We start from the raw sequence: 25,076 nt of genomic DNA, 5'->3' as shown, positions 1-25,076 counted from the left end.
GAAGAGTGTGTCATAATCCACTTGCCAATATCTGGCCAACCATACCCCCTAAGAAATCTTGCCTAAAGATCCCCTTTCTACATAGTGATAGAATTGGCAGAAGTGTAGAAAGTCCTTGGCTTCTTGGGTCTCTCTGGTAGACCCAGTCCTATATGTGTGTTCACTTCCATGGGAGTTTGAGTAAGGATCCATTATGCTAGAGGCAATTTGTCAAATATAAGCTTAATCAGTCATGTGAATAACCATTTGAATTCCTCAGAGAAGAGTTCCTTTGGTAGGCAGATGCATGAGTAATATGTAGTATCAATTTTTTAGTCAGGCTATTATCCAAGATCATGAGGATGTGCCCCGTCCCCATACTGGATTAAACTTGATTTTCTAATTAGTTTGTCATTTTTCAGTGGCAGTTGACACTTATCATTAGAAGCTAGAATGGTTTTTCTACAGTTGTAGCAGTCACTTGGAATCCCCACAAGGTGAAATCTGGGCCAAAGCTCATGAGGGAAATTCTCTTACATTTTTCATGTGAGCATCCTGGTGCTACAATCATTTGGGTTTCAATGTCAAGGAGACCCAGAAAATGACAATTTCTCCCATTTGGGCATTTTATAGTCACTAAAACATATGGTCTGTAGCCCCCACATCCCAGAGGAGGAGATAGCCTGGGGACCACATCCTACCCTCATTCCTGTTTGCTTTCAAGGGTGTGAGGTCAGAATAGAGGGAAGATATTTGAGGTATGTCTTCTTCCCTTACTTTGAAGGGAGCTACAGAAGAACTACAGGGCTGTAGGCCAGAGATTCCAGTCTAGCAGAAAACAAACCTTCCAAGCTATCTCTTCCTCCTTATCCCCTGCCTCCTCCCTCTTGTTCTACCTTTTCCTCCTCCCTCCTTTTTCTTCTCTTCCTCCTCCTTTTCCTTCTCCTCCAAGGTACTCAGGATTTCCCTGTGATCTATTCTAAAGGTAAGATATTCTGGATCCTCCTAGTCCCAATCTTCTATCAGGGGGTGGGGAGCCTGTGGCCTTGAGATATGGCCTTCTAGGTCCTTGAGTGTGGCCTTTTGACTGAGTCCAAGTTTTACAGAACAAATCCTTTTATTAAGGGGATTTGTTCTGTGAAGTTTGGATTCAGTCAAAGGGCCTTTGTTTGGCAAGTTTATTCCTTCCTCCTCCTGGGTAAGATCCCCTATCATTGTAATAAGTAGTTAGGGATAGAATCTTTTGCTCCTTTGAGGTTAATTTCTTATCCCAGGAAAATTAAAGCATGTCATGAAAGCGAAAGAATAGGGGGAGGGAGGTAGTTAATACCAGGTCTCTGGGTTTATTAACCTTGGCATAAATGTATTTTGAGTGGGTGAGGGAGTGGAGGGCTGAGGCTATACCAGTAAAACCAGTTTTTACCAGCTCAGATAGGCTGGTGCTACACTGTGAAGAGCTTTAAAGGCCAAATAGTGGGGAGCCACTGTTGCTTCTTTAATAGTGAAATGATATATTCAGACCTGGGCTTTAGGCTTGTGATTTTGGTAGTAGTGTGGAGAATGGATGGCAAAGGCCAGAAATTGAATACAGAGTGACCAATTAGAAAAGTATTGCAATAGTCCAAGAGAAAGGTAATGAAAATAACTGAATGAGTGGAGAGGAGGGGACAGATGTGAGAAATGTTGAAGAGGTAGAATGAAAAAGACTTGACAACTAATTGGGAGAGAGGCCATTATAGTTTTAAGAGTGTTGGATTTGAATGAGGGAACTGCAGTGGTTCATATCCTGAATCTACCATTTACCACCTGCGTGACTTAGGGAAAATTACTAAAGGGCTGCTGACAAATGATGGCAATGTGAACTTCTAGAAAAATTTGGATCCTTTACTAAATACCCCCAGAAAAGACTTTAAAGAGTACCAACTGAAGAAATGACACAAAAAAAGGAAACATCAGTAAACACCCCCATCCATTCTAAGACAAGAAGATGGCCAGAAGCCTGTGTATGCTTTGCTTAAGTACATGTCAGAGTCCTGAAGTCAGCCCCAATGAATTCCCCTGAAGCCAATGCAATCTCAGTCCTAAACTGTCAGAGATATATCAGTTGTCAAAGCCAGCTCCCCAAAGATGAATATATAAGGAGGTAGAGGTAGAAATAGGACAGAGCCTCCTTAGGCAGCTGACACTGGGATTCCCAAGCATGTACCCTGGGTGATTTCAAATCTCAGATATATTGTTTGGCCTGTGAGCTATTCAGCAAGGGAAAAGGCCAACCATCATTTGCTGACTGAGCACAAGAGGAATGAGACCAAGGCAGAAAAGAGACCTCTGTGTTGAGTTACTAGAAGATGACTCAGAAGACAGATCTAGCTCTTTATCCCAGGTTAGAGTTGTGGAAGAAGGCAGGGAGGGAGAACTAGGATGTAGTCACCCAATTCCAATAGTGTAGAATAGGATAGAACCTGGCAAAACACAAAGTCACTATCAAGGAACTAAGACTCCAGACATGAATATAAATAGGGAAATAACCAAAAGGGCCCCAGTCCTGGCAATGTGTGCAGGGTACACAGTACCTACCTGGATGTTTGATGGGAATACTTCCAAAAGTTTGTAATGATGTAAAATTCCAGAAGCAGGTTCACCAAACTTCCAATGGGTTTCCTGCATGCATTGCCAGGATTGGAACCCTATTAGTTAGTCTCATGTAACAACATGAGTTAACAGAAGAAAACTCTTAATATAGTGAAGAAATATTATGGGATAAAAGAAGCCCAAAAGGTAAACCCAGAAGAAGAAAGTAACTCTAAAACAAGTAACAAGTAGAGCTTCTGAAGAAAGAATGAGTTGGACATAAGGACTCCAAGAGTGGATGGAGGAAAAAAACAGAAGATTAAATTTAAAAGGTGATGTATGCAAGTGATATTGCGGAGACAAGATCTGGCAACAAATTTTCTGTGTGGGTTTAGTGACAGTAAAGATTTTAAAATGACACCCAGGTTTCTCACATGGGTGGCTGAAAGAATGGTGATGTTCTTCCCAGTGAGTGGGAAGTATGGAAAAGATGTGAGTTTGGCGGGGACAGTATACCAAAAGAATATACAAACATGGAAGTCCAGGCTGGGGAGTGCAGATGTCTCATGAACCACACCCTTATTTAAACCTGGCATGAGTTTAGTGTGAAAATATGTTAAATTCAATGGGAGGACAGGGACAGAGAAAAGAAGAAGGGGGAGGGAAAAGAGTATATTCAAAAGTATAACCAATTCCAGGTATGGAGGGCAGATTACAAAGGGGGATTAAAAGGTGTTTCAACAATCCAGCTAGCAGCTGTTGTGGGGGTGAAAGACCAACACAAGTCCAACAACAAGCATGCTACCAGCACGCTGCAAAAGCCCAGGTTCTTTTGATCTGCTTTAGTAAGGAAAGCAGCGTTAAGGGGTTGACAAGTTTACTTTAATTCGACATACAAATACTATTCACTTAGTTCAGGGGAAAAATCCAGTACCCTGAACTTTAGAACAAATACAAACAAATTACAAACATTGACAGACAGACCTTGTCTGATTCAAATCCCAATGCATAGTTACCAGAGTTTAACAAAGTCCCAATATCCGGGTTATGAGCTGGAGGGCTCTTAGCTACAGCTACCCGGAGTCTCCGTATCAGCTGGCACCACCAAGAGTGAGAGCCCCTGCACAAAGGGCTCTGTCTTCTCTTCATATAGCATTTCAGACATCATCGAATGCCATCTGAATGACCAGAACTTAGGCTCCTATGATTGGCTCTTGAGTTAGCACCTCCCCCTAGTACCCTGGGAGCTTCACACCCACATAGGCTTAGCGCATAATAGGGGTTTGGGCCTGGGGCTTAGCACCTAGTAAGACTCAATGAAATACACTGAATTAATGAAAGGAAACAAAAGCCAAACTCTTCAAGGACATTTGGTTGAACTGAGTGCTAAGAGCCCATTTTGCTTACCAACACAAAAGGAGAGAAAGAAAGAGAACCAGAGATCGAGATATGGGCTAAGAGAAAAGGAGGGGCAAAGGTATGGGACAAGTTACACATTATTAGTATAGATTCTATTCTCTTATTTTCTTTGAAGGGAGGTAAAAAAGGAAAAATTATAAGAGGATATGATCAAAGAAAACACATGATTAACAATTATAACAATGAATGTGAATTCATTAAATGGAAGAGGATAGATTAGAAGAATCCAACAATATATTATTCACAAGAAAAACACAAAACACAAAAATTCACAAAAAGATAAAATTAAGGTTGGAGAATAATTTATTATGCCTCAGTTGAATCTAAAGAAGCAGGAATGGCAATCATGATCTCAAACAAAGAAATAGTAAAAATAAACATCATTCAAAGAGATAAACAGAGAAGTTGCATTATGCTTAAAGGCACCATAGTTGATTAAATAAATATTCAATATATGTGCACTTAATGGTATAGTATCTAAGCACTTAAAGAAAAGTTAATCAGGTTACAAGTAGAAATAGACTATAAAACATGATAGCAATGTCAACATTCCCCTTTTAGATCTATATAAATGCAATAAAAAGATGAACAAGAAAGATGCTAAGAACCTGAATAGTTTCCTTATCTTTTATTTCATTTAGTTAGCAAGCATTTCTTTACTTTCTCTTCCATCCCTCCTACCATTACCACCACCACTGTGGGGGAGGGGGGAAAGAAAAACCAAACCCTTGTAACAAATATTCAGAGTTGTGGTGACATCATAAACAAATTAGAGGGTCCAGGAAAAGATTCTTTCAAGTGTATGGCTAGGGGAAGCATTCATGGCCAAAACAAAGGATAAGAAAATCACAGAAGATAAAATGGACAATCTTGATTCCACAAAATTTTTAAGGTTTTGAACAACCAAAACCAATACAGTTAAAATTAGAAAGTAAACACATAACTAGGGAAAATATTTGCAGCAAATTTCTCTGATAATGGTCTCATATGCAAGATATGAGAATTATAAGAATAAGAGCTATTATCTAATAGGTCAAAGGACGTGAATTGGCAATATTCAAAAGAGAAAATCCCACCTATCAAGAAACAAATGAAAAAAGACTCCAAGCCACTAATAATTAGAGAAATGCAAATTAAAACAACTCTGAGGTTCATTCTCACACATATTAGGTTGACAAAGATAATGAAAAAGAAAATGACAATTATTGGAAGTATGGTGTTGATACATGCATAGCAGTATACCACTGATGGGTCTGTGAATTGGTCCAGCCTTTCTGGAAAGCAATTTGAAGATGTGCATCTCCTTTGACCCAACAATACTACTATTAGATCTGTGCCCCAAAGAGTTCAAAGAAAGAGAAAGTTATGCATATGTATAAAATATTTTTCAGCAACTCTTTATGTAGTAGTAAAGAACTGGGAACTAAAAGGGGGCCCATCTATTGGAAATGGCCAATCAACTTATATACAAATGTAATAGAATAGAACTGTTCCAGAAGATGCTACAAAATAGTTTCAGAGAAACCTGGAAAAAACTTTATGAACTAATGCAGAATGAAGTGATCAGAATCAATAGAAAAAATTACATAATAACAGTAGTACAAAGAGAAACAGCTTAGAAAGACGGTTAGCTTTGGTCTCTAGTCTGGCGAGTCACTGAAGATTTATGAAAACTTGTGGCCAAATATTGTCAGTGTCCTGACAGTAACAGTATCCTAGAATGGAATTTAAAGCCAAAGCAGCTATAAAATTTTAATTTTAATTTCTTCTCCTTATAACAAGAATAGAGAATAGCAATTTACCTGGAACTGTATTATATTATTTTATATAACTGTGCTTGTATTGTATTACTGCAGGAGGAGACGGCGAACTGACAAAGAAAAGTCCAGAAAAAGAGAAGTAAGAAGCCAACAATACTGTGGCAAGAATCACATGCCTGACAATGCTGTAGGACTCTTGTCTGCTTAGTGTGCTAGAAGCCTTTCTTGTTTTTCCCTGACATCCCAAGGAGCAACCACATAAGCTAAATGTTCACCTGTCAAGCCAATATTAATGGCAGCAAATCTTTCAGTTATTGGCGTATTTGATCCCCTGGCTTAAGAGGGAAGACACAGCTCCATAGTTACATCAAAAACAAAGATCAGCACCCATTAGGAATGCTTTACAGAATAAATTTTGTGTTCTATCAGCTTCTAAACATAGTCCATCTTGATCCATTTGTTGTGACAAGCTGGTGAGCTCTCTACTAATATGCCCTAGTAGAGAGAGAGAAAAAAATAGAGCTCTTCACTAGTCTAAAATAATAACTTTCCTTTACGTTACGCTTTGATTCCATTCATTCATTCATTCATTCAACAAAATGTTTATTAACCAATGGCTGTGTACTGTGCTGAGCCTTGAAGAGATACAAAGATAAATAAGACTTGCTTTCTGCCTTAAAAGAGATTTTTATTTGGTTGTGGGGTGACAGAGAAAGGACACGAACACACACACCCATCTAATACTTTGTAATGATTTTTCAGTTTTATTGCATGTTCTTTTCATTCTCAAGGGGATGGAATAATGACTAATATGTTTGACCTGACTTCCCAGGCTTAAGGGCAAATGAGAGGAGAATGACCATTTTTAAATCACCTGCCTACTTGGATCTACTGTTTAACCCCTAATCCCTCATCTCTAGCCTACCCTTGAAACTTATAGCACAAATAAACTACATAATCTTCCTTCTCTTCTCCTGAAGGCATGTCCTTCATTCTTTTCCCATACCCTGGGTACTCCCTCTTATTCCCTTTGTCTTCTTTTCTTGACCTTTTTTAATATATTGCTTGTCAATATCTATATCTCAGAACTAGAGGGAACAATGAGAAAGCTGAAGCAAAAAGAGGGGAAGTGATTTGCTTAAGGTTATAAAAAAATTTTAAAGCAAAACTAGAACTATATAGCTCCTGCCTTACGGTACAACCCTTTGCCACCATTTATTTAGTGGGTGTCATGTCTAAAATTTCAGATGAGTGAAGGAAAGACAAGATCATCCAGAGATGTCTTACCTACAAATTACTCTAGTTTGTTTTTATGAATGAAGATTTGTTAGCTACTAAAAATAGGATATTCCTTGAAACTACATGGAGTGTAAAGAAAAGACTGCTCCTTTGAGATCTGCCTTATTTTTGTCCCAACTTCCTAATACAAAATGACACAAACAATACCCCAGCACAAATATAAGTGATACCTGACCCTTTTGCTCCAATCGATGACCTTGATGACCTGCCCTGGTTTCTTTAGGCTCTTTGAGTAAGATTGTTTTGTTTTGTTTGTATTTGTATCCTCACAGGCATTTTTAAAATGTTTGCTTATTTAAAAATTCATGGTAAACATACTAAAAGCTGCAGATAAATGACTTTTTTTCCTTTTTAGCTTACAGTTCCTTTTTTAGCTTGATTCTTCCTAGTCTTCACTGGGAATGACTACTCTAGATTATAAACTTCAAGAATGCAAGTAACTTGGGTTTATAACTTTATATAGCATCTAACACAGTACTATATCCACTTGGGCACTCTGATTATATTATAGAAATTTAGGACTCAAAGGATTTTAAATGGTTATCACTGGGACTAGATTATAACTCAAATACACTAGTATATCTGTGATCTCATTGATTTTAATGTTCCTTCTAATAATAAAGCTCTCAACCCATTCATGCTTACCCATCCTATGTGACTCTTGTCTATGTCTTCCCATAAGTTTGCTACACAAGGTCCCTCAATATGCCAGAGGCCTTCTTTATTTTTTCCTGACATTCCAAAGATATCAGTGAAACACCCAGGCTAACCACCTATAATCTTGACCCGCAACAAGTGACTGACTAGAATATGTGAAGTATAAACATAAACTTAAGTCAATCAATTGGTTAATTGTACATCTTTGACTGTATTTGGTTAAATCAGAATGTATGATAAGACTAACATTGACTAACATACATTGTAGAGAGCAGCTCTTAGCAAATGTGTGAGTTGGAGTTCTTTTTGGTTTCATAACTTAACTCAATGCCTAAATAGTCCTTGGTAGAACCAGCATAGATCCAGCAAAGTTCTAAATCCAAAGTTCACCTTGGACTCGAGACTTAGGAATCCTGACTTCCTTGCTAGGCTGGCTGCAAAAATCTGGCCTGAAATCCTGCCTCCATCATCATGGCTTATCATTCAGCACCTGTGCCCAGAACTGAAAAGAACAGGGGAAAAAACCAGAGCCCATTTCTTGGGGCCATAGGCCCTAATGATTGGGGGGACCCAGGATGTGAGTGAACAGGCTGCTCGCCCTTTGAATGCTGCCAGAAGGAATGTAAAGTGGTAGGCAGTTCTGGCTATGCAACCAATGGGAAAAGGCTATCCTCACCCAGATAGTAGGGGAATGTAGAAGGTCTCCCAAAAGCAGGTCCCTAGTATCTCCCACATAGGTGTTCCATGTCAAGTGATCTGAGTATGCACAAAGCAATGCCCCATGTAAATACAATGATGCTTTGTACGTTAGTTGGTATATATGTTACAAACCATGTTTAGAAATCTATTTTCAGATAAGCGTATGACCAAGTGGGACCTATCCAAATTTTTAAAATATGCATTTTAGGGACATTTGAAACTATTAGGACTATTAGCTCTGAGTAGAGCTAGGCCAAATTGATAATTTTCTGTCCAGGCAGCAAGTTCTGCAACTTCTTTGACTTTCAGCTAAGCAAAATTCTCAAAATTATTCATAGTAGAGAAGTGCTTTTATGAAGTGTTTTATTTTTCAGCTTAATACAAATTAGATATTAAATAATGTCTATAACACAAGGTAGGTATTACAATGTCATGAGGAATACTATTTCAAAATGAGTTGGTTTTAAGGGGGTTTAAATGGTGTGAATCAATTCAAAAAAACATCTATTCTCCACTCACAGCACAGTTCTTTTGATTTGTCCAGGGCTAATTTGCCATTAACAAATAGATGCTATTACAAATGGACCAGTTTCTAAAGATGAGCCATAACAAAGGAGAAATGTGAATGTTTGTAAGCATGCTCCTATTCTTCCAATAGAGCAAATTTCATCTTATAACCATATTCTTTCTTTACTAACTCCTCCCACACTTAGCCTAGAGCAAGCCAACTTAAGGATTTCAAAGGACAACGGCCTAGTTTCATTCACAAAGACTTATTCCCAAAATTATTTGACTCTCATTGTCTGCAGAATTTATAAAAATAATGTTGAAATAGTAAATGAAATAAATAGGTAGCTGACTTTTACTTCCAAAGAAAATGTCACGAAAGATTTCAGGAGCATTCTCAAATAAGAATATGAATATATTCTTTTTCTCCTGGTGTGGAAACATTGAATGACTCTTGCCAAGTATGTCCTCCCACAGACACTTTTTTTTCAGACAGCTGGCTGTAATGAATAGTAATTTCTGGTTATAAAAAAGTCAATAAACAGCCTTGGCCTCTCTAGCACCATGAGCTAATTCATACAAAACAGGCACAGCTTCAATTGGAAGGATTTTATTTATTGAGATCTGTGATTTCATCAATGTAGGCAATGTGAGGAAACTCCCTTTACAATCCAGATCAGAAAATACTGTATAACTTAGAGAGTTGCCTTGAACACTAAAAGGCAAGTGATTTCCTCAGGGTTATATACCCAGGGTGTGTCAGAGGTGAGCCCTGAATGCAGTTTTCCTGGTTCTGTGACTAGTTCTCTCTTACTTTGCTACACTGACTCTTTTAGAAAGAAATCTGAGAAACCAAACCCAACACCCTTATTTACAGATGGGGGGGACATATGTACATATACATATATGTGTATATTATATATGTGTGTGTATATATACATATATGTCAATCAAGGAAAATATCTTTGAACATTAATTCTTTAAAAAGCAATCAAAGAAACACCAATAACTGCCAACCTGTACGCATACTCTCCCACTTGTACAAAATCTTTTTTAATGTCGAATTTTTAATGTTTCAATCAAATACAATTAAGTCAAAATACAGATATAGAAATATAATACCTTCTTTGGTGCTATTGATTTGGAATAAACAAATTAGCATCCCTTCCCCTTGGGTTGTCTACAAATGCAGTGTTTGTTGAGCATCAGTTTTCACGTAAGTTAACATTAGAATGGTCCTAGAAAATCCTATATACAGCAGCAGATTTTCAGTTAGCTTGGACATTTTTGTACCAAGAAATTTATCAAAATTGCAAATACATTTATGTGGTATCTCTGATCTTTTCATAAGCCTTTCCATAACGTATGTCTGGCAAGAAATCATACAATATAACTGCAAGTTATTCAGAAGCGCTAATGAACAAGAACTGTATTTTGACATAGCAATAATCATTTCAGCAGGGAAGAAAATCTCAATAACTGTACCACCAGTAGTATAAGATATTCATTCTTAAATTTTTTGCAAGTTTTTATACCAGTTGTAAAAAGTGAAATAATTTATATTGTTATTTACCAGAGGCAAGCTCTTTAGTATTAGTATTATACTTGTTTACTGCTATGCAAAGAATATTTGGACATTAATAAATCCCAGTGAATCAATATGTAATAGCTTGTTTTGAGGAAAAACCAGCTATAGCTATTACTTTGTACTTATAAAAAAATACTATTTTAGTTAGACTAAGGATATAATTTTAATCAACAAATTTTAACTCTAGCATTTGGTTTCTTGGGAGGTGGAAAACAGTATTAACTATGTGGTGCTGCTACAATGTACTAAGGGTGTCACTTCAGAAGCACTAGTGCTTTTGGTAGTGTTCGTTATACATCTATTTGAAGAACATCTTGATGTATTTCAGAATTGGCATTTCAGATTTTAAGTTTAAATTGTCAGGGATTTTTACTATACATAATCTACTTTTTCTTGGTTACAAATTTTCTTGTCCTCTCTCCTGGAAGTCATAGAGTAATTAAGTAGTATACTAGAACAAGAGATAAGTCTGGACATTAAGAATGACAAGACAAACAAAATATAGTTTATTTTAGCATTTTGCTTGTTTTCTTATGTGACCAAAGAAAATGTACTTAAAATTGGTACTTATAGCTCAATGGATTTATTCTGCATTTAAATATTTAATAAAAACTGTTACAAAGTATTTGTGGTTTATGTGGCCTATGTTAATGGCATCCTAGGTTGGTAATTAAGCTATTAATTTAAAATGCAGTTACTTCTTATTTGGTTTGTGAATTGTCAAACTCTTCCAGATTATTTTTTTATTCTCTCCTCACCTCCCTCCCCCCATTTTGGCTGTGTCATTCATAACGAACTCCTTCCCCTAAGTTCAGGCAAAGAAATTGTTTCCTCCATCTATCATGCCGTACACTAACTACATTTCCTTGCACTGTTTGGAGCAGTAAGTTTCTTTTGTATTGTGTTTCTATCATACAGAAAATGATGTTTTCTTGCTGTTTAAAATAATTTAGTTAAGAGGATTCTACATGTTAATAGGTATAAAAATGGCATTTAAATAGAAACTTAGATATAACAGTGAGTATTTAGTTGAGCTTAGTTAACCAAGGCATTAGCTTTCTCCATTATCCTGAATAGAAGAGTTGGCAGCATAATCTCTAATATGTGAAAGCAAAATGAAGATTCAAAACTGTTTAGAAAGTTTGTTTAGGTTGTGCTTTTATTCAAATTGTAGAATGTGATTTCTAATGAAATCTCTGTGCTACTTCATTGCTCCTGAACTTTCACTGCTTTTGGTAATGTGCATTGGCATTTGTGGTTTAAGGTAGTAATTTAAGTTCCTAGGACTTTCACTCAGATATTAATGCGATACATCATTTTTTATATATTCCTTAGTACTACTATGAGTTAACTTTCTAATTAACTAAAATAGACATTAATATAATGAGTTTTGTGTCATAGAACAGGTCCTGTGGTTTATAGTTCTTGAAAACACTGATAATCATTTTGAAGCACTTCTTTCAAGTACTACAATTATTCCAATAGCATGCTGTACTTTAGTTGTTGGACTGTGTGACAGACAAAAACTTCCTTTAGAGTTTCCCAGTGTTAAAGTACAGTGGAAACTAATTATACTTTGGAGACACGGCAATACACTATAGAGTATGGCATCATTGCCTATTAGCCAATTAAAACTAAGTGACCTTGAATATTGTTGTCTTCCTTGTCTAAAGTTCATGTGAGAGTTTTGGGTATTGTTGGGAGTATAATTTAAATCAGGATACCTCTTTATTAAATTGGTTTGAGAAGGGATGTTCAATTAGGTTAGATTTTCTTAATTTAGTTGAGTCAATGCATGTGATCCAATCTAGGTTGGTTAAAATCAACAATAAGCAATTATAGTACAGATCTTCAAAGAAAACTGATATCCATATAATTTTAATGGTTAAAAATAGAAAAGTAATTGAAAAAATCCATATGGGATCCATAGAGAGAAAAAAAAACAGACAAATTATATATATAGAGAGAAAAAGCCAGACAAACAGTTGGGATGCAGACCATTAAAAGCAAGTAAACCAGAATCAATAAAAATAAAAAACCAAGGTACCCAGAGGAATTTCCAGTCTTCTCATAGTCAAACACTATGTAGTGACATCAAGAACCACGGTAGTTTCTATTCCTCTTACTAATTAGCACTACATAGGGATAAATGATGTTGAATGCAATCATACAATACAGTATCATATAAAACAGACAAGGGGCCCTTTTACAGGAAGGATATTTTTATGCATCTAATACCCTCAAATAAGAACATAAATTGAATACTATCAAAAAAAACTTCAGGGATATATCTGTACAGGCATGTTTTCGTTTGAATTGGTTACATTAGTAACAGTTTCTGTTGACTATATAAAATTTTAGAAAGCATTTTATTTACGCGTAGTACGTTGATATTGTTCTTTACCTAGATACAGCTCTTGATACTATCTTTCGTTGACAGACGTGCAACCAGTTTGTCTCAGAAATTGTGGAGATAATTATATTGCTTTATAGTCTGTATGGCCCCAGATCCTCTTAAACTCAAAGGCTGTCAATTGCCTGCTGTGGTGATACTGTATCAGATAAGCATAGTAGGAAGCAAGCTGGTACAAAACAAGATCACCCAAGTCCTCCATAACAATATTAATATTTTCTGTTTATTTTCAAGACAGACTGCAAGCTCCTGCAGGAGTCCACAGCATCAGTCTATGTCAGGGTTATCTCCATCTAGCATGGGATGGTGGTGAATAATGATTCCATGCTGCCAATAGAAGCCTGAAAGTTTTGGTACCCACTATTTTGATAACTCTCCTCTAGTACAGAATACAAACATAGCTTGTATACCACAGTTCTTTAGTTCTCCCATGCCCTTTTGGAGATTTCTCCTAAAATCTTTAAATTTACAACCTGAAAGAGAACATAAACCTAGGAAATGAGAACAATTCCCAAGAGATAAGGGTAAGCCATGATACCTGAAGTCTGTTCATTTTCCACTGGCTCTTCATCTCGTGTCAAACTCATCTGCACTGCACTGGGCACCTTCCTCACCTTCATAGGGAGGCTGCTGAGAGTTTGACCTGTACAAAATCTTTACAGGAGTTATCTATATACAAAATAAAGGCATTCTCATTGTTATGGAAATCATGACTCAAGTAGTCTGGTAGTAACAGTTTTGGGCTCAGCTGCTCCTAAAAGAGGGAGGGTGCCCAGGGGCTCAAGTGGACCAGAGGGATGCTGGTAGCACTTCCTAGAATTTCTTCTCTCTTAGTCATAAGGCAGTATGTATATCTAGGTCAGACAATACAGTATTACAATGAGCTAAACTGAGAATTTAAAAGAAGGAGTAAAAAGTAATGCCGGAAACAGGCTAGATTATTCTGGGGAAATAGCAAATTTTCCTGAATTACCCCAATGCAATAGTCTTTGAAGAATTGAAAATGAATATCACACAGAGGGTAATAGAGAAAAGCATGCTAGGTATGAGCAGGCTGCAATATATAATCAATGAGAAACTTTAAAGATCAGGAATAAAAGATTCAGCAAGGAAATGTATGGTAGGAAAAGATGATGGACTGGCCATGTGTCAAGGGGGTAGGATAATAGGTAAATAGCCATAGTCAGGGTGGACCTCTGTAGCAAACTTACATAAGAACACAAACAACAATCACACAGCTTAGGCAGGCATGCATGGGCTGTGATCTATACAAGGGAAGTTCCAAATCAATGAAATCACAGGTCCAAATATTTGAGTTGCTGGTCCTATGGCTGAGAAAAAAGTGGCTCCTTCACTAAAAGAGCTTTGAAAAAATCTGGCTTCTGAAATAAAAAAGCTTGGCAAATTCCACTCTTCTCATGAGGAACTAATGTTTTTAGCCAAGGACTACAGCTAGAGTCAAAAGGTGGAAACAGATAAAAGCTTCATTTCCACATGCCCAATCAAACATATTCCAGGAGGCATCTGAAGAAGACTACAAGTCCAGATGTGTAATATCCATACAAAGAGTATCCATCAGAGCAGTACTGGAAGACTACATGTCCAGTAGAGACCAGCATGGTGGGTGAAAGATAAAATGACTGAGGAAACAAAGGTTTAATCTTCCAAGCATATCGATTTATTGGTCAATGAATGCCTAACAAATCAGGGCCAGGCCCCTTCCTCAGCTTAGGGCTGGACTCCAAATACAGGGAGAGACAGATGTTTATACATTTAAAAAAATTAATAAAATAAAGCCAATTAATTGAAAGAAAACAATACAACATTAGGTAATCTGATTTGTAATTGGAGGAAAGATTAGGGACCTTCCAAGTTGGGAGGGAGAGAGTGAACGGGGGCAATTGCCTGAATTTGGTAAAAGAAGTGTTTCACTCCCTTCAAGAGTCTGTAAACAATCAAAGAAACATGGAAATAATAACTGGTCAGTATGACACTAGTTTTCAGGTAAGATATATGGGTTGCTTGAGATGTACATTCGTGAGACACTCCTTGTATCAATCTTTGGATCTGATTGAGTTTCTGATCAACATAATCTAGGTCCTTAGTTAATGGTCTCTAAGCAGCAAGGAGAGGTGATCCAGTTTCCCAGACATGCAGGGCTAGGTTCGAATAATGCAATAAGGTTTTCTCCCAATTCCCACAAATGAATAAAGTTTTCTCACAATACAGAAATTGGACTAGACCCTTAGTTGAATAGAAAGAGAACTGAGCTAGCTGCAGAATTGAGTCACAAGATTGAGTCAGTGTGGTTCACTCAATTCCCACACAACCATTTGTTGTCCTAATCCCCTCAATTTCCTCACCAGTGGGGAGTAGGTCCAGTAGGAGCAAGATGAGGAAATATCCAATGAATATACAGCATATATAAAAAATGATATCATGAGCAAGGAAGAAATTATATTTCACATTTATGGATGAGAGAGTTTATAATTAAACAAAAATAGAGAAGCTCACATAAGATTTAAAAGATTTTGCATAAACAAAACCAATACAATTAAAATTATAGGAGAAACTGATAATTGGGGAAAAGATCTTTGCAGCCTGTTTCAATGATAAAGGTCTCATACTCAAGATATACATATGTGTATGCATGCACATGTATACATATATATATATACATATATATATATTCACATTTATAAGTATAGTAAAAGTCTATCCCCTCCATGTAGCAGGGATGTTACTTTGTGACTTGAAGAGGGCAGGGTAGACATCTCTAGCCTCTTCTTCCTCTACCCTTCCTGCCAGGAAGAGAAGCAGGATGTTGGTCTAAAAGTATGGCCACTCTGCTCTCCTCAGAAAGAGGAGGTACCACGTTAGAATTATATTTACTCCCTCAAACACTATTTAGTCTAGGGGATGTGGTTTTCACGTTCAAGCTAATGGACCCCAAGCTTTATATCTAAGGCTTAATTTCCCACAAAATACAGTTCTGTACAGAGCAATCAGGAAAGAAACCCATTTATCCAAATCAGTAGCAAAAACAGAAGTCATATAAGAAAATATAGCAGACAAGAGAGAAGGAGCTCTCCTGTTAAGAGTGAGATGACTCAGCTCAGCCACGAGAGGGAGTCCTAGATCTCATCCAAGGGGAAATTCCTCAAAGTCCTTAATGTAGTCTCTAATGCTAGTTCCTCTCATGTCAACTTCTTTCCAGAGTCTTTTCCTTCAGCACTCTGAAATGAGTTTGGAATCATCCGTCTTCTCTCTCAAAGCTATCACCCAGAGAACCATCAAAATTAATAATCAGAGAAATGGAAATTAAAACAACTCTGAAGTTTCACCTTATACCCATCAGATTAGCAAAGATGATCCCCCAAAACGACAAATATCGGAGGGGTTGCGGAAAAGCAAGTGTACTAATGCACTGTTGTGATGGAGCTGTGAATTGGTCTAGTCATTCTGGAAAACAATTTAGAACAATGCCCAAAAATTCACCCAACATTGCCACTACTAGATCTATCTATATTGTCAAAGAAAGAGCAAAACAACTTATATTTACAAAAGTATTTCTATCTGCTCTTTTTGCAGTAACAAAAAAATTGGATATTAATAGGGTGCCCATTCATTAGGAAATGTCTAAACATATAATGGGATCCAAAAGTGATGGATTATTGGGCCATAAAAATTACAAAGTTGCCATTTACAAAGGAAATTGGGAAGACCTGTATGAACTGATGCTGAGTGAAGTGCGCAGAGCTAAGGAAACACTACAAATCAAAACAACTTTAAAACACTTTAAAGCTCTGATCAATGCAATCACAAATGGTGATTCCAGAAGGCCAAAGATGAAGCATGCCTTTCACCTTCTGACAGAGAGATGTCAGACTTAAAATGAAGAATGAGCTATACATTTTGAACATGACCAATGTGGAAATACGTCTTGCTTGACTATGCATATTTGCTGTGAACGTTTTATTTTTATTTTTTGTTGTTGAGTTGAAGGAGGGGCTATTGGAAGGACTAATTAATTACCAAATAGAAAAAATAACAAAGTTAAAGTTAAAAACAAAAAAGTATGAGGTAGATAGCACAAAAATTATTTTACCAATAAAAAAACCAGAGTATGTTCATAAGGTCTCAGCTTGGACGGTAGGGAGAAAAGGAAACTTTGCTCCTGAATATCCAATTACTATTATCTGATTATTGTGTTTTAAAGGAAAGAGTAAGTGAGCCATCACCCCAAAATTGAGTGTCCCAATTGATTCTCTTTGCATAATTAAGGGGAAGAATGATTGATTATTCAGTTTCTGACTCCTCTTTTCCAGAAACCATGTAAATCACCATTCCCAGAAATCGAAGATCAAACATATCATCAACTGGTAAACTCCAGAATTATTTCTCTTTTTATCTCTTTTATTGATAACAATATTTATAACTCTGGTGCTATATACATTAGACATGATCCCTCCTTTTTGAGGGTCAATAGCAAATAAATGTTTACTGATTGTCTACTATGTGCCAGGCATTGTATAAGTCCTCAGGATACAAAGCAAGGAATAAGACAACCTCTGCCCTTAAGGAGCTCACAATTTAGTGAGGGAAGATAATACATAAAAAGCTGAAGGTGGGAGGAAAGTTGGGGTGGGGGGATGGAATGATGAAATCCTCCAGCCTGGGGTGGGGGTGGGGATTATCTGAGGAGGTATGAGTTTTGGAGTTGACTTTATATTGCAGACTCATAGTTTTTGGAAACCATGCAATTCAGAAGGTCATCTGGGTAGGAAATAATGAAGTGAATTCCTTGGCTGCCCTCTTCAAGCAGAGGGTCTAGACCAGGGTGGGATTTGTTCTATGAAGTTTGGATTCAGTCAAAGGGCCATACTTGAGGACCTAGAGGGCCACATGTAGTCTTGAGGCTGCAGGTTCCCCACCCCTCTAAGAAGCTCCCAGATGTCCACTTTTACTCTTTCCAACTAGAAGAAGACAGGCAGCCCTATCAAGAGCAGTAGGGGGTAAGGTGTAAACTGTTAGTTCTGCTACCAGATCTATGCTTTGGAATCTTTAAATATAATAATTGATTGAGATGGGTGAAAATCATAGGACTGCTTAACAAGGGAAATGTGAAGAATCATAGCTATGATCTTAGGTTCCATGGAGCCATTTGGGCCCAGTTGGACAATTACTTTTGGAGTTATGAAAGAAGAGACAGGTGGAGTAGCTGGGTTTGGAGGTGAAAACAAAAGAAAGTAAGAATCAATTAAAACTACATAGATATATATAGTACAGTAGCCATTAAACTCTCCAAGGAGTTTGGCCTCTAAATTGGCCAGCCATTGCCAGGAAGATGGCCTTGGATTTTTTTTTTTGTCAAGTCAGGATCAAAAGCTTATTGGTGGAATGCTTATAGGTTTTTCTCTTGATTTTTACATATTGATACTAACTCAGATTCATTAAGGAAGGGGGAATAAACTTCTAACACACAACAATCCTTTGATCCTTAGGAGGGGAAAGAGAGACTTCAAATATGAATATAACTATGTACAAAGGTATGTAACAATCCATCACACTTGTTTATTAAATATCTGGACACAAAGGCAAAAGAAAAAACAATCTCTGCCCTCAAGGAGCTTAAATTCTATCAGTGAAACAATATGTATACAAATAGATAGAATCCATTCAAGAATCATTTCTGAAAGAGGGAAGTCTCTAGCAGTTGGAGAATACCAGAAATAGTTTCGTGCAAAGTGATGCTTGAGTTAAACTTGAAGGAAGTGAGGGATTCTATGAAGTGAAGGTGAGGAGAAAATGCATTCCAGGCATAGAAGATAGCCAGAATAAAAGCACAAAGATGGAAAATAGTGCTTGGCACATGAGTAGGTGCCTAATAAATGTTTATTAATTGATTGTATGAGTATATATTTGAGAGATGTGGATGTAGACAACAGTAAGATTTGGCAAACTAAGGATGAAGAAGGAAGCATTTATTAAGTGCTAGATACTTTGCTAAATGATGGGAATATAAATGGAATATTAAACTATTCTAGCAGGTCTAGGTTTTTTTTCTTTTTCATAGATTTATTCAGTCAATGCAAATGAACATAGTTTGAAAAATTCTGGATTACTATTGTAAAATTCCTAGGTACACTTGCAATGAGTTTTTTTTTAATAATATTTTATTTTGTTCCAATTAATTTTTAATTTATTTTTTAAAAATATTGAGGTCCAAATTGTCTCACTCCCCTCCTCCCCCTTCCATAGGACAGTAAGCAATTTGACATAGGTTATACATGTATATTCATGCAAAGCATATATATTATTGTAGTCATGTTGTGAAAGAAAACACAGACCAAAAAAGCCACACATGTGGGACGCACATCACACAGACACAAATAAAGAAAATGACAAATATTCCAGTTCTTTTTCTGGAGGTGGATAGCATTTTTCATCATGAGTCCTTTGGAATTGTCTTGGACCATCGTGTTGCTGAGAATAGTTAAGTTATTCAAAGTTGATCATCATACAATATTGTTGTTACTGTGCACAATGTTCTCCTGTTCTTCTCATTTCACTCTGCCTCAGTTCATAAAAGTCTTTCCAGGTTTTTCTGAAATCATCCCGCTTGTCATTTCTTACAGCACAATAGTATTCCATCACCATCATAAACCACAACTTGCTCAGCCATTCTCCCAAATGATGGGCATCTCCTCAATTTCCAATTCTTTGCCACCACAAAAAGAGCTGCTATAACTATCACTGTACAAATAAATCCTTTTCCTTTTTTTAAGTCTAGGTCTTAATGTTGTAGACTATTCTTTCACAAATATTCTAAAATAAGCATTTCCTCCATTCTGCTTGATTGCAGGCAAAGTTAGGGCAGCTAGATATCACACTAGATAGAGTATTATACCTGGAGTTAGGAACACCTGGGTTCAGTTCTAGCCTCATGTGAGTGACCTTGGGTAAGTCACTTTAACCTCTGTTTGCCTCAGTTCCTCATCTGTAAAATGAGGATAATAATAGCACCCACCTTCCAGGGTTGTTGTGAGAATAAAATGAGATATTTATAAAGCACTTTGGAAACCTTAAGGAATGGTAGCCATTATTACAAGTGGTCAGCTAGGTGGTACAGTAGATAGAGCACTGGGCCTGGAGCCAGGAAAATCTGAGTTCAAATTGGGCTTCAGACACTGACTCCTGGGCAAGTCACTTAACCTCTATTTGCCTCAATGCTTCATCTGTAAAATGAGAACACAGATTTAACGACCTCCAAGGTCCCCTCCATCTCTAAATGTATTATCCTACAAATATTCATAATCTCCAGACTACATAAAACTAAAAGCTTTCAAAACATAGAGACCTAGCAGAAAAAAACTAAACTTGTGTGGGAGGCACATGATAAAAGGAACATATGATTCCTTTCATCCTATCTGTTACTTTCAGTAGAGGAGAGGGGAGGGGAGGGAAGGGAAGGAGGCCGTATATGGTGGTTGGCCTTCGTTCTTGAAGAAAACCAAAATGACATCACTATCTTAAGAGTCAAATTACAGTGTATCTGACTATAGCTGACCAGACCAATCTGAACTTGGAATGCTCTACCACAGCTTGGGCACAGAGTCCATGTGAACATTTGGGGTAGATTCTTTAAATTTGAGCATCTCGTGTTTCTTTTGGGCTACTTCAATTCTGCTTTGCTCATAGAATATAGCACCTTCTCTGATGAGAGTATGCTGCGGCCATATATAATCAACTATAAAAGAATAAAAGCAAGATAATGAGTTGTCTTCTGGTCATTTCCATTTGAATTTCATCAAAAAAGATAAAAACAAAATAATAAACGCCTTCCTTGCATTTTATAGGACTTCATTTTTTAGAGTTCTTTCACACCCATCTCATTTAATTCTCACAGTAAATCATGAGATTTATTCACAATTACAAATATACTGGATAGATATTTCCCCACATGAAGAAAGTGAGATGCAGAAACATTAATGCCTTCTTCATAAAGCTTCACATCAAGTTAATGAAATAGAGTGACCAGAAGCCAGGTCTCCTAACTTTAAGTTCAGTCCTTTTTCCATTACAGGTTTGTAGTATGGATTCCAGAATAGAGGGAGAGTAGATAAAAATGCTACAGGGATTGTGAGGCTATAGAGGTATAGAGAGGTTGTTACTTGCGGGTGGCCATATAGTTGGGCCATAAACGCAGGGTTCTGGTTCCATAGGATTTGAACATGACTCTCTCCACCTCAAACCCAGACAGTTCTGATGTCAGGAATGGCATAATCGGTGCTCCTAATTAGCTTTACAATTGTTCAGTCTGTCCCACTCTTCGTGACCCCCTTTAGGATTTTCTTGGCCAAGATACTGCAGGGGGTTGCCATTTTCTTCTCCAGGTCATTTTGCAGATAAGGAACTAAGGCGAACAGCGTTAAGTGACTTGCCCAGGATCACACAGCTAGTAAGTTTCTGAGACCAGATTTGAACTCATGAAGATGAGTCTTCCTGATTCCAAGTCCACTGCTTTATCCACTGAGCCACCTAGCTGCCCAGTTTTATACAAAGTGTTATCAGAATAACATAGACAAATAAGTATTATCCAAGGAAGAATTTGATGGAGCAAAGAAAAGATCTGTCTCTGACACTACCTATAGGACCTCGGGTAAATCACTTTAGCTCTCTGGGACTCCATTTCCTTCTCCGTAAAATAAGGGAAATGGAATAAATGAACTATATGGTCCCTGCCATTTCTAGATCCATGGTTCTTGACAAAATACTCCAAGAAACTTTGAAGGAGAAATTACTTTCACCTGGGCAGGAAACTTCATGGAAGACAATTTTATAGTCTCAACAACTTTCACAACTCTGTGCAGGATAAAAGTAATTGTTCACACGTGTAATCCTCAGAAGGACTGTTACACCTGAAAGTTGTCACTTTTCATAGTACCCAACGGTGCCAGTAGATTGGATAGGCATTTGGGGTAAAGTGGCGAGGAGGAAGGGGTGTAAAATCTCTGGAAGCTGTGCTAAATGGCAGGGCATCTGGGACAAACGCTGCAGTTTTCTTTCTAAACCAGCTTCTAGTAAGACGGGTTAAGTTCCTCTCGACGCTGGCCCAGAAGTGTTTTGGGATCAGGGGAGGTGGATGAGGAATCTTCGTATATGAGGGAGAGGATGGAGATGCTGCCTTCTCCTCCTTACCTCTCTCCAATCCTCCCTGGAGCTAAAGCAAAAGTAAAAGTGAAAGTGAATGCCACTGTCCCCCACCCCGGACCTCCGCCCACCAGCAAACCGCACTCAGGCTCTTTTCAGCTTTTGCTGGGTCTCTTTACCCACAGCCCTTTCCCTTCGCTCCAGCTAGGAGAAACTGGAGCCCCGGAGACCGCAACCTCGTTAAAGTTCTGCTGCCAAAGAAGAGAGCGTGGGCTGCAGTGGACACGTGGTTAGCTAACCTAAGGTGGCGCTCTGGCGCTCGGACACAGTGGACCCAGCGTGTAGGGGTGGGGAGGGCAGAGGCGGGAAGCCTCAACTTATGGCAAACTGCAGCCAGTTTCTGCGCTGCCGGGTCATCGCCCTGCCCCTGAAATTGACACAGCTCCTCCTCCTCCTGCTGCAGCTGCCGCCCTGCGTTTTGCGAGGTAAGCAGAGGAGGTTGCAACGACCCCATCCGGGGAGTTCGTGGAGGGAGACTTTCTGGAAAGCGGGGGCCGCCCCATGTCTAGAAATGATGTGCCTCCACCGGGCTGGAGATTGGAAATGAAAGAGGGAGGGCGGGGTAGGGATTCCTAGAAGCTGCAAGGGATATCCAACCCTCTCTGACTTGGGGTCCCGAACGCATTGCTCTAGGGTCGGAGTCCGGCTTTTGAGCGTCCTGAAAGTAGAATTGAGTCCTATTTACCTAGCGCGGCTCGGGTTGCCCACTACTCCAGCTGCTGGGAAAGAGCTGGGCGGGAGTTAACCTCTTTATCTCTAGAGCCGCGCGGGCAGTAGGAGGGTAGGGAGCTGTCGGAAACCAAAGATAACCAGTCACTGGGGCCCGGGCAGAGCTCTGTGCCCAGCTTTAGGCCCAGGTAAAATTAAGACAGCTCTCGAATGAGCTCACGGGCGATTCATCTGTTCGACTTTCAGTTTCAGATCCTCCTGACTTCTTGACTGGGAATCACATTTCTCACTCAGGTGTTTTTAATTGTTGAATAAGCCACCAAGCGTTTATGTGCTGAAAGCTCACTTTTAAATGAGCAAAAATGTGTGGTTCAGATTGAGCTCGGTTATGGTTTGACGAAGAGTTAGAAAGAAAGACCACCAGCATTGGAGGGGTTAGGAAAATGGGAAAACCTCTGCTTGTTGGGAAAGGATGGGATCTAGTTCCTGCAGAGAAGAGACCTCCATATGGAAACTGAGGAAGGGAATATAGTCTAGTGCAGTATAGTAATCTATCAGTATTTATTAAGTCTACTGTGTGTCAGGCACTATGCCCAGCATAGCTGGAAGAATACTTGTAGGGAAGACAGGATAACTGGATTCTAGTATGCCTATAAGGAACCTGTTGAAACTCATTTTCCTCTTTTGTGAATGCGCCTCAGGGACTTAGAGAAATACTGGAGTTGCAGTTCCTGAAGTCAGAATGGGTCCTTGGGTCAGAATGAAGCCTCTGGGATTGGAAGATTAACATTCCCACCCCCACCCCTACTGGAGGAGGTAGGGAAGAGAGTTGTAGAGGATGAACTGGAACTAGGCATGAGAATATATTCCAGTTTCAGTTGGTAGAGATGGCTGTAAGAGCTTCACCTCGAAAGTTTAGTTTGCAGAAGCAACCAATGTGATGATTCTTGCAAGATGATGAGCTCAGAGAGGCCTCTGTAGGTGTTTAGCAATTCAAAACAGTCACTAAAGGCTGGTCTCTTGTCTCGAAAAAACAACTGGGGGGGCGGGGATTGGGGAGGGTAGGAAGCATGGCCAGAATAGACTGAGTCTGCTGGCTATGACCAACCTTTTTGAGAGCTGCAAAAGATTTAATTTTTGATTCTGCCTTCTGGGTACCTGTAACAGGCAGGTACTTTCTACATGATTTTCTCTATTTCTTTAAACTGCTTCTATCTCCTAATTTTGTCTCCTATAAACTCTGATCACCATAATTTCACTGTGATTCATATCTGTTAATTAATTGGGGGGGGGTGTGCAGTGGAGGACACCAGTGACCAGTTTGGTATAGGAGTCAAAAGTGTTGACCTCTAACTAGAATGCTAAAGATTCCCCAGATTGTGAGAGCATTTTATGGCTTTTACTTTTATTGATAACTTTTAGGAGCTCTGAAATAGCAGAAATACGTGAACTATTTGACTCAAGACTGTGCAACTCTTGGTGAACCAGATTCATGGGGCTTAAAACAGGTGCCTCAAGGAAGTTCAAGCTTCCTAAGAGGGGGAAGGGGGCGGGGAGGGCATGAACTAGGGACTGGGACTAGAGTCATGGAAAGAAAAAGATATGTTTTAGAAAGAATCTGCCCTGCTCGCATTCCTATGGTGGGAAGGAACTAGAGGAGGAACTGGCTCTTCCTTTTGCTTTCACTTTCCATCCTAAACTTCTAAACTAGATAAGGAGAGAGGGCAAGATTGGACACATTCTATGCAAAAACTTTATACTTAGTGGAAGAAGAAAATATTGAGGGCAGAGAGGAATGAATAATGGGGGAATGTCTAGAAAAGGGGGGAAGCAGTCAAAAATAAGTTGTGTTTTGTTTCATTGTAGTAAGGGTATTCAGGAATATGTGGCTTTCAGCTCTTTCTGGGAAGAATGAGGGAGAAAGTAGATGTAGCTAATCTTCCTTTATGTTAAAAAGATCTCTGTTCATTCTGGTATGAGTACAGCTAGAAAGACCAAAGCCAAAACATAAGTCTTTTCTTCACTGCAAGTACATAAAAATTGGTGGTTTTTTTGTGGACACAACTATTCTTAGGGTTTACACAGATCAGCAGTGGAGCACTTGGCTCTCACAGATCTCTACAGTCTTTTCTCAGAGGCTGGCCACCCATCCCACACTGCCACGGGCTCTCTTGATGTGCCAGCTGTTGCTTTTGCCTGTGTTTCCATTCTCATCTGGCATTAAAATGAAGCTTCACTTTAACTCATACAGGTTTTCTTCTTTTTGTTGTTGTTCAATTGTGTTCAACTCTTCATGACGCCA

At 38.5% G+C, this 25,076-nt stretch overlaps 2 protein-coding genes and 1 pseudogene across 2 annotated transcripts in view; 2 read left to right on the top strand and 1 right to left on the bottom strand.

Moving 5' to 3' along the window:
• Window positions 1-6,692, top strand: part of IL2RA (interleukin 2 receptor subunit alpha) — a 55,000-nt gene extending 48,308 nt beyond the window's left edge. Inside the window, exon 9 of the mRNA XM_036761102.1 lies at window positions 5,826-6,692. Coding sequence (XP_036616997.1) covers window positions 5,826-5,937 — 112 coding nt within the window. The 3' untranslated portion in view covers window positions 5,938-6,692. The remainder of the gene's footprint in view (window positions 1-5,825) is intronic.
• A 6,187-nt stretch (window positions 6,693-12,879) lies between these two features.
• LOC118851185 lies at window positions 12,880-13,512 on the bottom strand (annotated as a pseudogene).
• Window positions 13,513-22,225: 8,713 nt separating this feature from the next.
• Window positions 22,226-25,076, top strand: part of IL15RA (interleukin 15 receptor subunit alpha) — a 43,139-nt gene continuing 40,288 nt past the window's right edge. The window contains exon 1 of the mRNA XM_036760920.1: window positions 22,226-22,530. Coding sequence (XP_036616815.1) covers window positions 22,425-22,530 — 106 coding nt within the window. The 5' untranslated portion in view covers window positions 22,226-22,424. The remainder of the gene's footprint in view (window positions 22,531-25,076) is intronic.

Source organism: Trichosurus vulpecula, chromosome 5, assembly GCF_011100635.1.
Source record: "Trichosurus vulpecula isolate mTriVul1 chromosome 5, mTriVul1.pri, whole genome shotgun sequence".
In the NCBI taxonomy this organism is placed as follows: Eukaryota; Metazoa; Chordata; class Mammalia; order Diprotodontia; family Phalangeridae; genus Trichosurus; species Trichosurus vulpecula.
The sequence above is the reverse complement of the archived record's forward strand: the minus strand, read 5'-3'. Positions and strand labels throughout refer to the sequence as shown.